Source organism: Lithobates pipiens, unplaced genomic scaffold (assembly GCF_037356315.1).
Source record: "Lithobates pipiens isolate NorthernLeopardFrog02 unplaced genomic scaffold, aLitPip1_a1.2 Scaffold_23, whole genome shotgun sequence".
Taxonomy (NCBI): Eukaryota; Metazoa; Chordata; class Amphibia; order Anura; family Ranidae; genus Lithobates; species Lithobates pipiens.
In genome coordinates this window covers 106,484,184-106,497,114 of record NW_027507785.1, presented here as the reverse complement: position 1 = coordinate 106,497,114, position 12,931 = coordinate 106,484,184, and the positions used below count along the sequence as shown (strand labels likewise).

General features: G+C 47.4%; 2 protein-coding genes across 2 annotated transcripts in view; one reads left to right on the top strand and one right to left on the bottom strand.

Moving 5' to 3' along the window:
• Nucleotides 1-3,392, bottom strand: part of MKRN2 (makorin ring finger protein 2) — a 33,679-nt gene extending 30,287 nt beyond the window's left edge. Inside the window, exon 1 of the mRNA XM_077452138.1 lies at nucleotides 3,230-3,392. Coding sequence (XP_077308264.1) covers nucleotides 3,230-3,255 — 26 coding nt within the window. The 5' untranslated portion in view covers nucleotides 3,256-3,392. The remainder of the gene's footprint in view (nucleotides 1-3,229) is intronic.
• A 2,799-nt stretch (nucleotides 3,393-6,191) lies between these two features.
• MKRN2OS (MKRN2 opposite strand) overlaps nucleotides 6,192-12,931 on the top strand; it is a 50,349-nt gene continuing 43,609 nt past the window's right edge. Inside the window, exon 1 of the mRNA XM_077452137.1 lies at nucleotides 6,192-6,484. Within this exon, the coding sequence (XP_077308263.1) occupies nucleotides 6,207-6,484 (278 nt within the window). The 5' untranslated portion in view covers nucleotides 6,192-6,206. The remainder of the gene's footprint in view (nucleotides 6,485-12,931) is intronic.

The following is a 12,931-nucleotide window of genomic DNA, read 5'->3' as shown; positions in this document are numbered from 1 at the left end:
ACTGCCCTATAGCAGTATAAAACACTAATCTTAAAGTAGTTGTAAACCCTTACAAACCACTTTCACCTACAGGTAAGCCTAGATTAAGGCTTACCTGTAGGTCCAAGAAATATCTCCTAAACCGGTTATACGGTTTAGGAGATATTTACAAAAAGACAGGCACCGCTGTCTACGGCGCATGCGCCAGAGACAGTGGCATGCAGGCGCACGCCGCAGATCATGGCGATATGCAGCTCGTGTCGGCTCCCGTGCGCATGCCCAGGAGTGATGTAATTGTGGCTCCGGCGAATCACAGCGCTGGAGCGAGACCCGGACGTCACTCTGGGATACATGGCAGCGGCGAAGATAAAAAAGAGGAGGACCGCTTCGGGGGCTTCGTTCTCAGGTAAGTTATTCATAATGAGCTAGTATGCTATGCATACTAGCTCATTATGCCTTTGCCTTGCAGGTTGCAATTAAAAAAAAAAAAAAAAAAATAGCTTTTACTTCCTCTTTAAAGCTGAGTTCCAGGTTTCCTGTCACTTTAAATACTTTGTTCTGGCCCAAACAATCTATTTCCAGACTAAGTGTATTGACTGCTGTGTGGGCTGTACTATACAGTGTTCAACAACAGTCCAAGAGACTTCTCATTTGCTGCCAGAGCAAAACAAGTTGGTGTGCAAGCTTCTCTGCCATTCAGGAGAAACCTTGTATTTTTAACAATGAATAAAAGGTTTCCTCCAATTAGCAGAGATGAAGATTGTGACATTATCTGCCCACCTCTCCATCCCAGCCAATCAGAGGAAGGCTTGTATTGATTGATAAAAAATACAAGCTGATTTTACTCCCTCTCTATGATAGGATACAGAGCACACAACGGTCAAATCACTTAGTAATGGAAATAATTTGCTTGGGCCAGCTTGGTCCGCACAAAACTATTTAAAGTGGCAGGAATGCTGGACTTCAGCTCTAAAGTCTAAGTACAGTACACAGACCCTATATTACTGAACACTACTCACTGCCCTATATAACACTAATCTTAAAGTCTTATGCCGTGTACACATGAGCGGATTTTCCGTCAGAAAAACCTTGGCTGGTTTTTCCAATGGAATTCCGCTCAAGCTTGGCTTACATACACACTGTCACACAAAAGTTTGCTCACACGGTGACATACAACACTACGACGAGCCGAGAAAGTGAAGTTCAATGTTTCTGAGCATGTGTAGGAAATTTTGCGTCTCGGAATTGCTACAGACGATCTGAACTTTTTCCTGCTCTCAATCTTTTGCTGACGGGAATTCAAGTGTTTCTATAGAATTTTCTTGGCAAGTTTTTTTTTTTTATAACAAGGTATGTTATCAGGGCTTTTCTCAGCCCCATCCAATTACTCAGCCCGGGACCGGCATGCAGAATGTGAGAACACGTGTACATAGTCAATTTGTACACACATGCCAAAGCCAATTTAGATAGGAGCAAATTCACTTAGCAGTATGGAATGAGAAAGGAAACCTATGCAAGCAGATAGTGTTCGGGTCAAGATTCAAATTGAGGAACCTTGTGCTGCAAGGCTGCTGTTCATTGTAGATCATTGTACACAGCTCTACTTACCTACTACATTATACTCCATATACGAATACAGAACACAGAGTTCTCACCGTCTTGTAAAGAATGAAGCCCCCATTACAGAGCACCACTCACTGCACTATATACCTTTGGTAAGGTACACTACATGGCCCTTATCACCTAATACAGTGGTCTCCAAACGGAAACCTTTTGCTTGCCTTAATCTAGCCCTCAGGGCACCATTCCTCCCAGTGACACCAGCGACGGAGCACCATTCCTCCCAGTGACACCAGCGACGGAGCACCATTCCTCCCAGTGACACCAGCGACGGAGCACCATTCCTCCCAGTGACACCAGCGACGGAGCACCATTCCTCCAATACCATTGACCGGGCACTATTCCCGGTCCTACTAACCAGAGGTGTTGTCTTTTTTTCAATCCCACTAGACACCAAGTCAGAGGCACGGTTTACTCCTACTGATGCATTTTCTACCCCCAAGGGACCACAATCTGGCTTTCCTAATGTCTGAAGGACAATAAACTGGTTCTTTGTTTAGGTTTGGAGACTCCTGACCTTATACATTCCCCATCACCATATATGGGGCTGTACAAAGGATAGAATACAGAGCTCTCACCTTACTATAAGGCTGGATTCACCATTTATCACAAAGGGCAGCCCGGCAAGAGGCACCGGGAAAGGGTTACCAATGACAGCAAAAATCAGATCATATTAGATTTATCATAAAAATCTTAAATGTTCTCATGATAGAAAAGTTGGCATAACCTTAGGCCTAAATATATATATATATATATATATATATATATATATATATAGAAAAAAAAAAGAAAAAAAAAAAAAAAAGTACAGCCTCACCAAAACTGGCCTCTAAAAAGTCACTATGAAGGTCTTGGGGGGGGGGCCCCCTCGCACGGCTGGGGGGGAAGCCCCTCGCCAGTGTTTGGGGGGGGGCCCTCGCCAGTGTTTGGGGGGGGCCCTCGCCAGTGTTTGGGGGGGGCCCTCGCCAGTGTTTGGGGGGGGCCCTCATAACACTCTGGGGGGGTAACAGGGAGCCCCCCCCCACACCTCCTGGGGGGAGTGACTAGCAGGTGGAGCCCCCCTCGTAGCATGGGGGGGGGTAACAGGGCCCACACATGGGGCAGGGAGGGGCCTTCACGTGACCCAGGGTGTAAAGGCACCCTTGCACGGCTCAGCTCTGGATGAGGCCCTCAATGGTGTATCTGGGGGTGTACACACACCACAGCAGAAATTAGGGATGGGATAGGAAGTTAAGGGAAAATCCCTCAATGGGACACAAATGGCATGAAAACGCTGATGGGGTTATTATAGAGCTCCATCTGTTCTCTTATTGTTGAATGTTTAGTTCGACTTTAATTTGTGATGGCACTTTTGCACGGCTCATGTCTGGATGAGGCCCTCAAGGATGAAGCCCCCAGTACAAAGTACTGCCCCCCCATCTCAGAGTCCTCTATATATCTCCATAGGGGAGTACAGAGCACAGACTATACTCCTGACCCCTGTACACAGCCCTCCCCCTCATCACACACAACTTCCCTCTGAACATGGAGCCCTTTGAGCTCTTCTCCTCCTCCCAGCCCGGTGGTACAATGAGACCTCCCCTCCCTCTCCCCGCCACAGAGCACACACCGACAGAATCCCCGCTCTCACCTGCACGTCACGTGTTTGGTGTTCATGGCTGGAGCCGGTGTCTCCCCGTCACGCTGGTTATGTTGTTGTTGTCTGCTCCTTACCCCGGGGTTCCTCCCACTATCCCTCTACGGCACGCCCCCCGGCCGGGGACACTACAATGACGTCATTAAATGTGCAGCGCAGCCCCGGCTCCGGCCAGTAACAAAAGCAGGGATCTTTAGTTCCACCATGTGGGCTGTGTGTGGTTACAGTGGGGGAGGGGAGGCCTTGGAACAAAGAGGCAGCCAGTGTCCTTTCTTCCTTGCTCTTTCCTGCAACCTGCCAGGGAAAAGCATGATGGTTACAGCAGTCTATGATAAGCATGGCCCTTAACGTATAACCGCGTGAAAGCATTTTTTTTAAAAATTATTTTAGATAGAGAAGGGTTATAAACCTGTTGTTGTTTTGCTTTTTTTGTCTTATCTGTGATCCATTACCTTTCAGCTGCGGTCCACTATTATGGGCCCTGTTCTTTTACTTTTTGATATTCCAGGGGGAAGCTGTGTACAGGGGTCAGGAGTATAGTCTGTGCTCTGTACTCCTCTATGGAGCTATATAGAGGACTCTGAGATGGGGGGGGGGGGCAGTACTTTGTACTGGGGGCTTCATCCTTGAGGGCCTCATCCAGAAATGAGCCGTGCAAAAGTGCCATCACAAATTAAAATCGAACTAAACATTCAACAATAAGAGAACAGATGGAGTTCTATAATAACCCCATCAGCGTTTTCATGCCATTTGTGTCCCATTGAGGGATTTTCCCTTAACTTCCTATCCCATCCCTAATTTCTGCTGTGGTGTGTGTACACCCCCAGATTCTGCAGCTAAAGGGGGACTGGATGGGAGGCTGTAAAAACACGACAACCACAGCGTTTTACCAGCCCTCCACCTCTAGTGTGAACCTCTCTGTTATGATGACTGCTCAAAATGTGGGATTTTCTTTCATGTTTGGTAACACAGGTCCCTGGAACAAATAGGTACAAAATAAAATGGTCTGGTGTTACCAGTGACACACCTCCACCCCCAAATTAAATGCAACAAAGAAGAATTACGCCCGTTGGACTATAAATGAAGTGAGCAGAAAAAGGTCAATGAGTGTATACAAAGTAAACATGGTTTTTAAATCATTCATTGTATATGAAATGCATGAACAGAGGTGGCAAACCACTTGACAGTGATAAAACACAACATTACCAAGCGGCCACATACATATATGTTATGAATTGTTGATGTACAGTAATACACAGGCATCGTATAACTTGACACGTTTCACAAGTTGCTGCTCGCTTCTTCAGGAGTAGATGTAAATGCAGTGTATATATGGACTGAGCCAACGACCAGTGAAGGTTCATTTGCTGGTCTCCCACACCTAGTGAGAACCTAGAATGTGCATTACATCACCTCTCGGTTTGGCCGTCAATTTCCCTGGCTGCTGAGACCAGCAAAGGAGCTAATGAAGCTCCAATCTGTTCTCCTTTATCTTTAATGGAGGGTAAGAGCCCTGTAACATTCACAGCACCCGGGCGCCGGCGGTAAAGCACTGATATTTTAGAGGCAAATTACCGTCGTTTTGGTGGCACTTTTCGGCCGCTAGCAGGGTGCTTTTAACCCCGCTAGCAGCCGTAAAAGGGTTAAAAGTGTTGGCAAAGTGCGGCTGCTAATTGATATCAATGGGCAGGGGCGCTTTAGGAGTGGTGTATACACCGCTCCTAAAGCAGCTCAAAAAAGTTGCTAGCAGGAGTTTTTTTTAACGTCCTGTCAGCACACCGCTCCAGTGTGAAAGTCCTCTGCAGGAATTTTTTTTTTTTTAAATTCAGCAGCTACAAACACTGTAGCCGCTGACTTTTAATAAGGACACATACCTCTCCAGGACGCCCACGATGTCGGCCCCACCGAGACTGATACGTCCCTTGTATCGTGTCTCGGCGCCGCCATCCTCAAAACAGGCAGTGGAGCTTTGCGGCTTCACTGCCCGTTTCCTACTGCGCATGCGCGAGTCGCGCAGCGCTTTGTGAATGAGGCACGCTGTGTTCTGGGACACACATTTCCCATAACACAGCGCGCCCCATTCCCCAGAAGACAACACGAGGAGGAGAGAAGACTGAACATCACTGTGTAGTAGGAAGTGGCAGATTAGGAAGAATACCTAGCAACAGGGGTTTCTGGTAATTTAAAAAATATATATATTTTTTCAATTTTTTTTTTTTTTTTTTTTTTAGAATATTAATGCTATATATATATATATTTTTAGGATGGCCCTCCACTTTAACCCCCCCACAACGTTTGGAGCCCCCCCCACCTTCAGACATGCATGTACAAACATAGACAGATGCGTCACGGGTACCTACACACAAAAACATGCCACACATGTTACATATTGCCGCGCACGCCAAAGCGAGAGCAATAATTCTATATCCATTACTTACAGTTAATTCTAAACTGATGACTTGTAAGGGTTTTTAAATCATCGCCTATGGAAAAATGAGGGTACTGAAGTTTGTTGCCAATTTACAGTCGCACACAATTGGTTTGACATTTTGGGTATCTTTTTAATTGGCACAACCTTGTCTTTTATTATTTATTTTAAAAAAAATGGCTAATATATTGCATTAGTGCGCCCTAAAATCAACTTGTATTTTTTACTGAAAATTTGTGCTTGATAAACTGTTATGCTAATATCATGTAACATAGAAAGTTGGAACTATCCCTCCATTTTATTCTCCAGGGTGTCAGAAAATATATAAAGTTTTAGGAGGTTTAAGTGATCTTCAGACCTAAAATGATTTTCTAAACATGGGTCCAAACAATGCAAAAAACGTCTCAATTAAAGGGTTAATTCCTTTATGCATGTATGTGTGTAATCTTTAAGCCTCAGTTTCTCATTCATCACAGGGTCACAGGCACAGCTTTTTCAGTGTCGCCTGTCTGGATCAGGTGTTGTGTGTCCCTCCTGTGTCATATGACGTCAGAGCCAGGCACAGCTGCCATGTCAGTGTACAGAGATCATGACGAGCAGGAGATGATGGAGCCTCTGGCCCCGAGTTTGGTAAAGTTCACTCATTGTGAGAAAGATATATATAGCAGTTTTGTGCCGCAGAACTGTCCTATCTGTGGGGAAAATCCAGTGAGCTCATGGAACGTGGAGCAGGCTCCGGTCAGCATTCCATGCCCTTTCAGCAATGCACACAGTGAGAAATGCTGCTTTGTACTCAAGCCAACACAAGGCCGGTTTATGGGGTAAGCTAATCATTAATGACACTTTGTCACAGTTGTATGCTATATATAAAATGGTCATTATGTTCCAGCTGTGGTCCACTATTACGGGCTCAGTTCTTTTAATTTTAAGACATTGCACAAGTTAAAGCACAATTAAACCTTCGCCAAAAATGTTTTAATTGGGCCCTAGGAGGAGCTTTTAGCCATAATGCGCTAGCATGTACAACATGCGAGCACTATATGGCAGACTTAACTAGAAAGTGATCCCCTCCAGCAATGCGCTGTCACGGGTGCTACCATCTTCTCCCAGTCTTCCTACCAGGTTCAAACTCTTCAGCCGCTTGCTTGACTGGGCCGCGATGACGTCACACGGGGTGGGGGGGGTCAAATCGTCAAGTAAGAACTGGCCTGTTAAGGTGACACTAACCTCTGGTAAAAAAAAGAAGAAGAAGATTCTATTCTTGTATGTATTCTTCAGGCAAAATGTATGTAATCCGTTGTTCTGCCATATAGCGTCCGTCCATCGGATAGTGTCCGCCTCATACTGTGCAGGCGCAGTGCTTGCGCAGTACGGAGCAGAAGGAGATTCGGAAAATCTCCGAAGATGAACGGCGCCTGCACCCTGAGTGGAGGTGCTATCCCCACCATCCAAGTGGACATAGGGCTGCAAATATTAGAGGGCCCCTCGCGGGCTCGCTTCGCTCGCCACGCTTTGGGCACGGCCTCGCAGTGCTTGGCTCTTTTTATTCCAACTCTATGTCCACTTGGATGGTGGGGCTAGAACCTGGACTCATGGCGCAGGCGCCGTTCATCTTCGGCTATTTTCGGAATCTGTGTGTCCTGTGTACTGCGCATGCGCAGTACACAGCGGACACTATCTGATGGGGGACACAATGTGATAGGACACCAGCTTCATTTGTTCTCCTTGGTCACACCGTATGTACAAACTTTACCACCTTCTCTTTCTTGCATCTAAAATGGACTATAGACTATGGGATTTGTAGTATACCTGAAGCAGTGCACATAACCACAACTAATTTGCACTGCTCACAGAGGATGTTGCAAGGAGGTAGAAAAACACAATAGGAAACAATGTAATGAAAAATAGGCTACAGAACCATTAATCAGTGAATGTGTATAGATTATTTTTGGAAAAGAATATTAGTGTCGCTTCAAAGGATAAATTCACCATTTGAACACGTTACACCCGTATTTAGCCGCTGTCACTATCATACAATATTTCCTTTTATTTACTGTTGTGTTATTAGAAAAAGGAAATAAAGGTAAATCTCCCAGAAGGGACACAGACAGCGGAAAAAAATCAGGGATCCTAAAGGTATTATTAAACCCAAATGCAAAAATGTAATATTTTGCAGCCGGCCGGGCCTTAAATGTGGTGGCTGCATTAGTTTACTTTTATTAACCCTTTTTCCCATTACTTTCGCTTGGTGATCTGGCCAGTAACACACTTCCTGTCCTAAGGGACCTCCACTCTGGATAGAGAAGCAACGGAAACAACCCTTGAACAACAGCATTGTCAATCTATGGACAGGGTCGTGATAGATGCAATAGCAGATTTAGATGGATGTGACTAACAAAGTAAAGCTGAACTCCAACTAACACCTTTTAAGCAGTTATATAAAATTTTATTTTTCCTTTTGGGATTAGGGTTTTACATAAATGGATAAAAGCTGACCATTGTAAACACCACTGTCAGTGTTTAATGGTTTGTCTATTCTGCTGGGCAGCTTGGCCTGTTAAAGGAAGTTGAAAAATAACAGGCTTACTGGCTAGATCACCAGGTGAAAATAAAGGTAAAAAAGACTAAAAAAAGAAAACATGCAGCCATCACATCTAAGAATAGAAAAGCTGCAGTACAATACATTTTTGTTTAGGGGGTTTAATATCACTTTAACCATCCCCTAACCTATCCAGAAACAAAAAAATAAATAAAAAAATTGTTTGGCCTTTTTACACTGTATCATTATTTCAGTAATAATACATTTAACCTCGTAGTAAGGAAGCTCCAGTGTTTAAAATGTTAATTATATCATTAATAAATAGTCCCCTACATGTTGTAAATTGTGTTTTTAAAAGCATTTGGCCTTTTTGGCTGGCCACACAAAAATAGGATTTTTTTCTTTAGGAAGAGCTTACCTGTAAAATCCTTTCCTTTGAAGTACTTTAAGAGACACAGAGCCATAGTAGTTACTACCGTATATACTCGAGTATAAGCCGAGATTTTCAGCCCTTTTTTTTAGGCTGAAAGTGCCCCCCTCGGCTTATACTCGAGTCACCGCCGTCTGCCTACCTGATCAGGCATGTCATGTAGACAGACGGTGGCCAGCGTGTCATAAAAACATACAGCGGCCATTCCAGTATTTAAAAGCTACGCCTCCTCTTCGTCTGTGATAGGCAGAACACTCAATTTCCCAGCAGTCAGTTTTCAGCCTATCACGGACATCCCCTCATCCTCGTCTGAGGTATGAGGATGAGGGGATGTCCGTGATAGGCTGAAAACTGACTGCTGGGAAATTGAGTGTTCTGCCTATCAGACGAGCAGGAGGTGCGGCTTTTGAATACTGGAATGGCCGCCGTATGTTTTAATGACACGCTGATCGGTGGCTGCAGATGGGCACACGGAGGCATGCACAGGACACAAAGGATGAAGATTAGCACAGGTAGGCTGCAATGGACACAGGGAGGTATACACAGGACACAGTGAGGTAGGCAGATCTGCACAGGACACAGGGAGGTATACACAGGACACAGTGAGGTAGGCAGATCTGCACAGGACACAGGGAGGCATACACAGGACACAGTGAGGTAGGCAGATCTGCACAGGACACAGGGAGGCATGCAATAGACACACTGAGAGATGCAGCTGCAGATGGGCATTGTTGACCCTCTTTGCCACTTACAGTAGCTGCTGCATTTCCCACCCCGGCTTATACTCGAGTCAATAAGTTTTCCCAGTTTTTTGTGGTAAATTAGGGGCCTCGGCTTATATTCGGATCGACCTATACTCGAGTATATACGGGTATGTGGGTTATATAGGCCACCTTTAGGTGATAGACACTGGCACACCCTAAACAGGAAGTTCAACTTCCTATATAACCCCTCCCCCTACAGGGAGTACCTCAGTTTTGTAGCAAAGCAATACACATGTATACCCAAAAAGAAGGGAGATACCTCTGTCCCGTGATGTACTTCAAAGAAAAGGATTTTACAGGTAAGTTGTTTTAAAAATCCTATTTTCTTTATCGTACATCACGGGACACAGATCCATAGTAGTTACTATGTGGGATGTTCCAGAGCAATGTGTCAGGGTCGTTACCTGGATGGTCGCGGTGCTGCCCGTGTTGGTGCGCGCCGATGTCCTGCGGTGCGTGCTGGGGTGCGTGTTCCTGTGCGTGCGGTGTTGCGCGCTCCTGTGGGCGCTGGTGCGCGTCGGTGTGTGCCCTCACGTGCCCCTGCTGGCGCTGGTGCGCGTCAGCGCGCTGTGGTGGGCACTTCGGGTACCGCTGGTGTGTCTGCCGGCGTTCGGGGGCGCGCGCGTGCGCGCGCGCGTCGGCGCGCGCCCGTGCGCGGTGCTTGGCGCCAAACGGCCTATTTAGGTCTGCCACTGACATCTCCCAGGTGCTGCCTGATCAACAGCTTCTCGGTTCCTGTCCCGTTGTTCGTATCCTGTGTTCCTGTTGCTTATCTCCTGACGACCTGGCTTTCCCTTGACACCGCTGACCTCTGCCTGCATCTGACCTCGGCCTGTTTGACCTCTCTTTTGCCTGCTCCTTCTGTGCCTCTGCTGCCCGCCTGTTGCCGTACCCTGCCTGCACCCGGACTTGCCTGCTCTGCTCCTGTTCTGTACCCAGTTGCCTGTGTCCTATCTACACACCTGCTGCCAGAAGCTTCCTGCAAGTTCCTGCTCCTGGAGCCATATCACAGGCTCTCTTACCACTCCGCACTCTCAACCACCTGTCTGCTCTATCAGGGGTTGTAAGTCGGACACGTACGGGAGACCACCCTCTGCCCAAGCGGACTCATCGGTTCGGTAAGTGCCAGCCTGACAGTATCAGGCAGCCATGACTGAGTCCGGGCAGGGGGCCTCCCCTATGGATGAGTTATGCAGACATTTGGCCGGTCTGACCCAAGCCGTGAAGAGTCTCCAGGATGGCTACTCAAGGTTGGAGGAGCAAGTCCAAGCCTTGTCCTCCTCATCTAACCCTCAAGGAACCTCCCCCACCGGTCTTTCATCTGCACCCTCCGTAGTGATGCTTCCTCCAGAGCCAAGGGTACCTACACCCGAGAGGTTTTCCGGCGATCGCACCAAGTATCGTGCGTTTCGCAACTCCTGCGAATTGTACTTCGCACTGCAGCCCCGGACATTCTCTCTAGAGGCAACCAAGGTGGGCTTTGTGATATCCCTGTTGTCCGGCGAGCCTCAAACCTGGGCCCATCGTTTATTGGAGCAGAAATCTGGAACCCTGGATAGCCTTGACAACTTCTTCTTGGCCATGTCTCAGCTCTATGAGGACCCTCAGTTGACTGCGACTGCAGAAGCCGCACTACACTCTCTCCAACAAGGTCGCAGAGCGGCCGAGGACTATGCAGTGGAGTTTCGCCGTTGGAGCTCCGACACGGATTGGAATGACGCCGCCTTGCGTCACCAATTCCGGATGGGACTTTCTGACCCCCTTAAGTCTGAGTTGGCACGGGTAGGAATACCACAAACCCTGGATGAGTTAGTCAACCTCTCCATTCAGATTGACCGCCGGTTAAGGGAACGCCGGTCGGAGAGGTCCTCCAGCCACTTCCGTCCCACCTGGGTGCTCCCCAAGGTTCCCAGTTCTGCTGGTCAGTTCTCTTCTACCTCTTCTGCTCCCGCTCTGGAAGCTCCGGAACCAATGCAGCTCGGGTTACTCCGGCCCTCGTTGACCCCTGAAGAAAAGCAGCGCAGACGTACCCTTAACTTATGTCTCTACTGTGGTGAACCTGGGCACTATGTCAGGGCTTGCCCCAACAAGACACGTAAGTGTGTTTCCTCTTCCTTCACGTGTGCCTCTGTTCTTCGAAAACCCAGTTCTCACCTTGCCCTTCTCCTTACTTTGCAGCTTCCAGGAGGGAGTTTTCCAGTGTCAGCCATCATTGACTCCGGAGCATGCAGCTGCTTTATCGATCTGACTTTCGCTGCCAACCATCACATCTCGCTCATACCCAAGGCCCAGGGGCTTGCTGTACATCTAGCCGATGGCTCCGCCCTTAGTTCCGGTCCTGTCACTCAAGAGACTGTTCCTCTGCTGGCTACTATGGGCACCTGTCACCAGGAGCACCTGCGTCTGGATGCCATCTCCTCCCCCTTGTTTCCAATTATCCTGGGGATACCCTGGTTGCAGGCCCACAATCCAAGCATTAACTGGGCCACAGGAGAAATCAAGTTTCTCTCCGATTTCTGTCAACAACACTGCTTGGCCCGACCGACATGCAACTCCTCTCAACTTCTCTGTTTGGATGTCGATCCAAAATTGCTTCAGACCGTTCCGGAACCCTACAAGGACTTTGTGGATGTTTTCAGCAAAAAAGGCGCAGATATTCTTCCCCCCCACAGGCCCTATGACTGCCCTATTGAACTGTTACCAGGTACCGAAGTCCCCTTTGGGAGAATTTTTCCATTAACGGAACAGGAGTTAGGCACGCTGAAGGAGTATATTGACGAAAACCTAAAGAAAGGGTTTATCCGTCCGTCTACTTCCCCTGCCGGTGCTGGCATTTTTTTCGTCGAAAAAAAGGACCATTCCTTACGTCCCTGCATTGACTATCGGGAATTGAATAAGATAACTGTCAAAAACCGTTACCCTTTACCCCTAGTACCCGAGTTGTTCCAGAGGCTGGGGTCTGCAGTCATCTTTTCGAAATTGGATCTTCGCGGAGCTTACAATTTAATCCGTATCCGAGAGGGAGACGAGTGGAAGACAGCGTTTCGTACTCGTTTTGGGCACTACGAGTACCTTGTCATGCCCTTCGGGCTGTGTAATGCACCCGCAACCTTTCAACATTTTGTCAACTATATCTTTCGCGACTACCTGGACCTATACGTAATTGCATACCTGGACGATATCCTAATCTTTTCCTCATCCTTGGAAGACCATCGTAGACATGTCCGTAGTGTGCTAGCTCGTCTCAGGGTACACGGGCTCTATGCGAAAAATGCGAGTTTGAACGCCAGTCCATCCAATTCCTGGGCCTGGTTATATCTGTGGAGGGCATCAAGATGGACCCCCAAAAAGTATCTGCCATCCTGGACTGGCCTGCACCTGTGGACAGGAAGGGCGTACAACGTTTCGTCGGTTTTTCCAACTTCTACCGGAAATTTATCAGGGGTTTCTCTGCGATTATTGCTCCCATCACCGAACTGACCAGGCAGGGTACCCGATTCTCTTGGACCCCTGAGGCACAGCTGGCCTTCGAAAA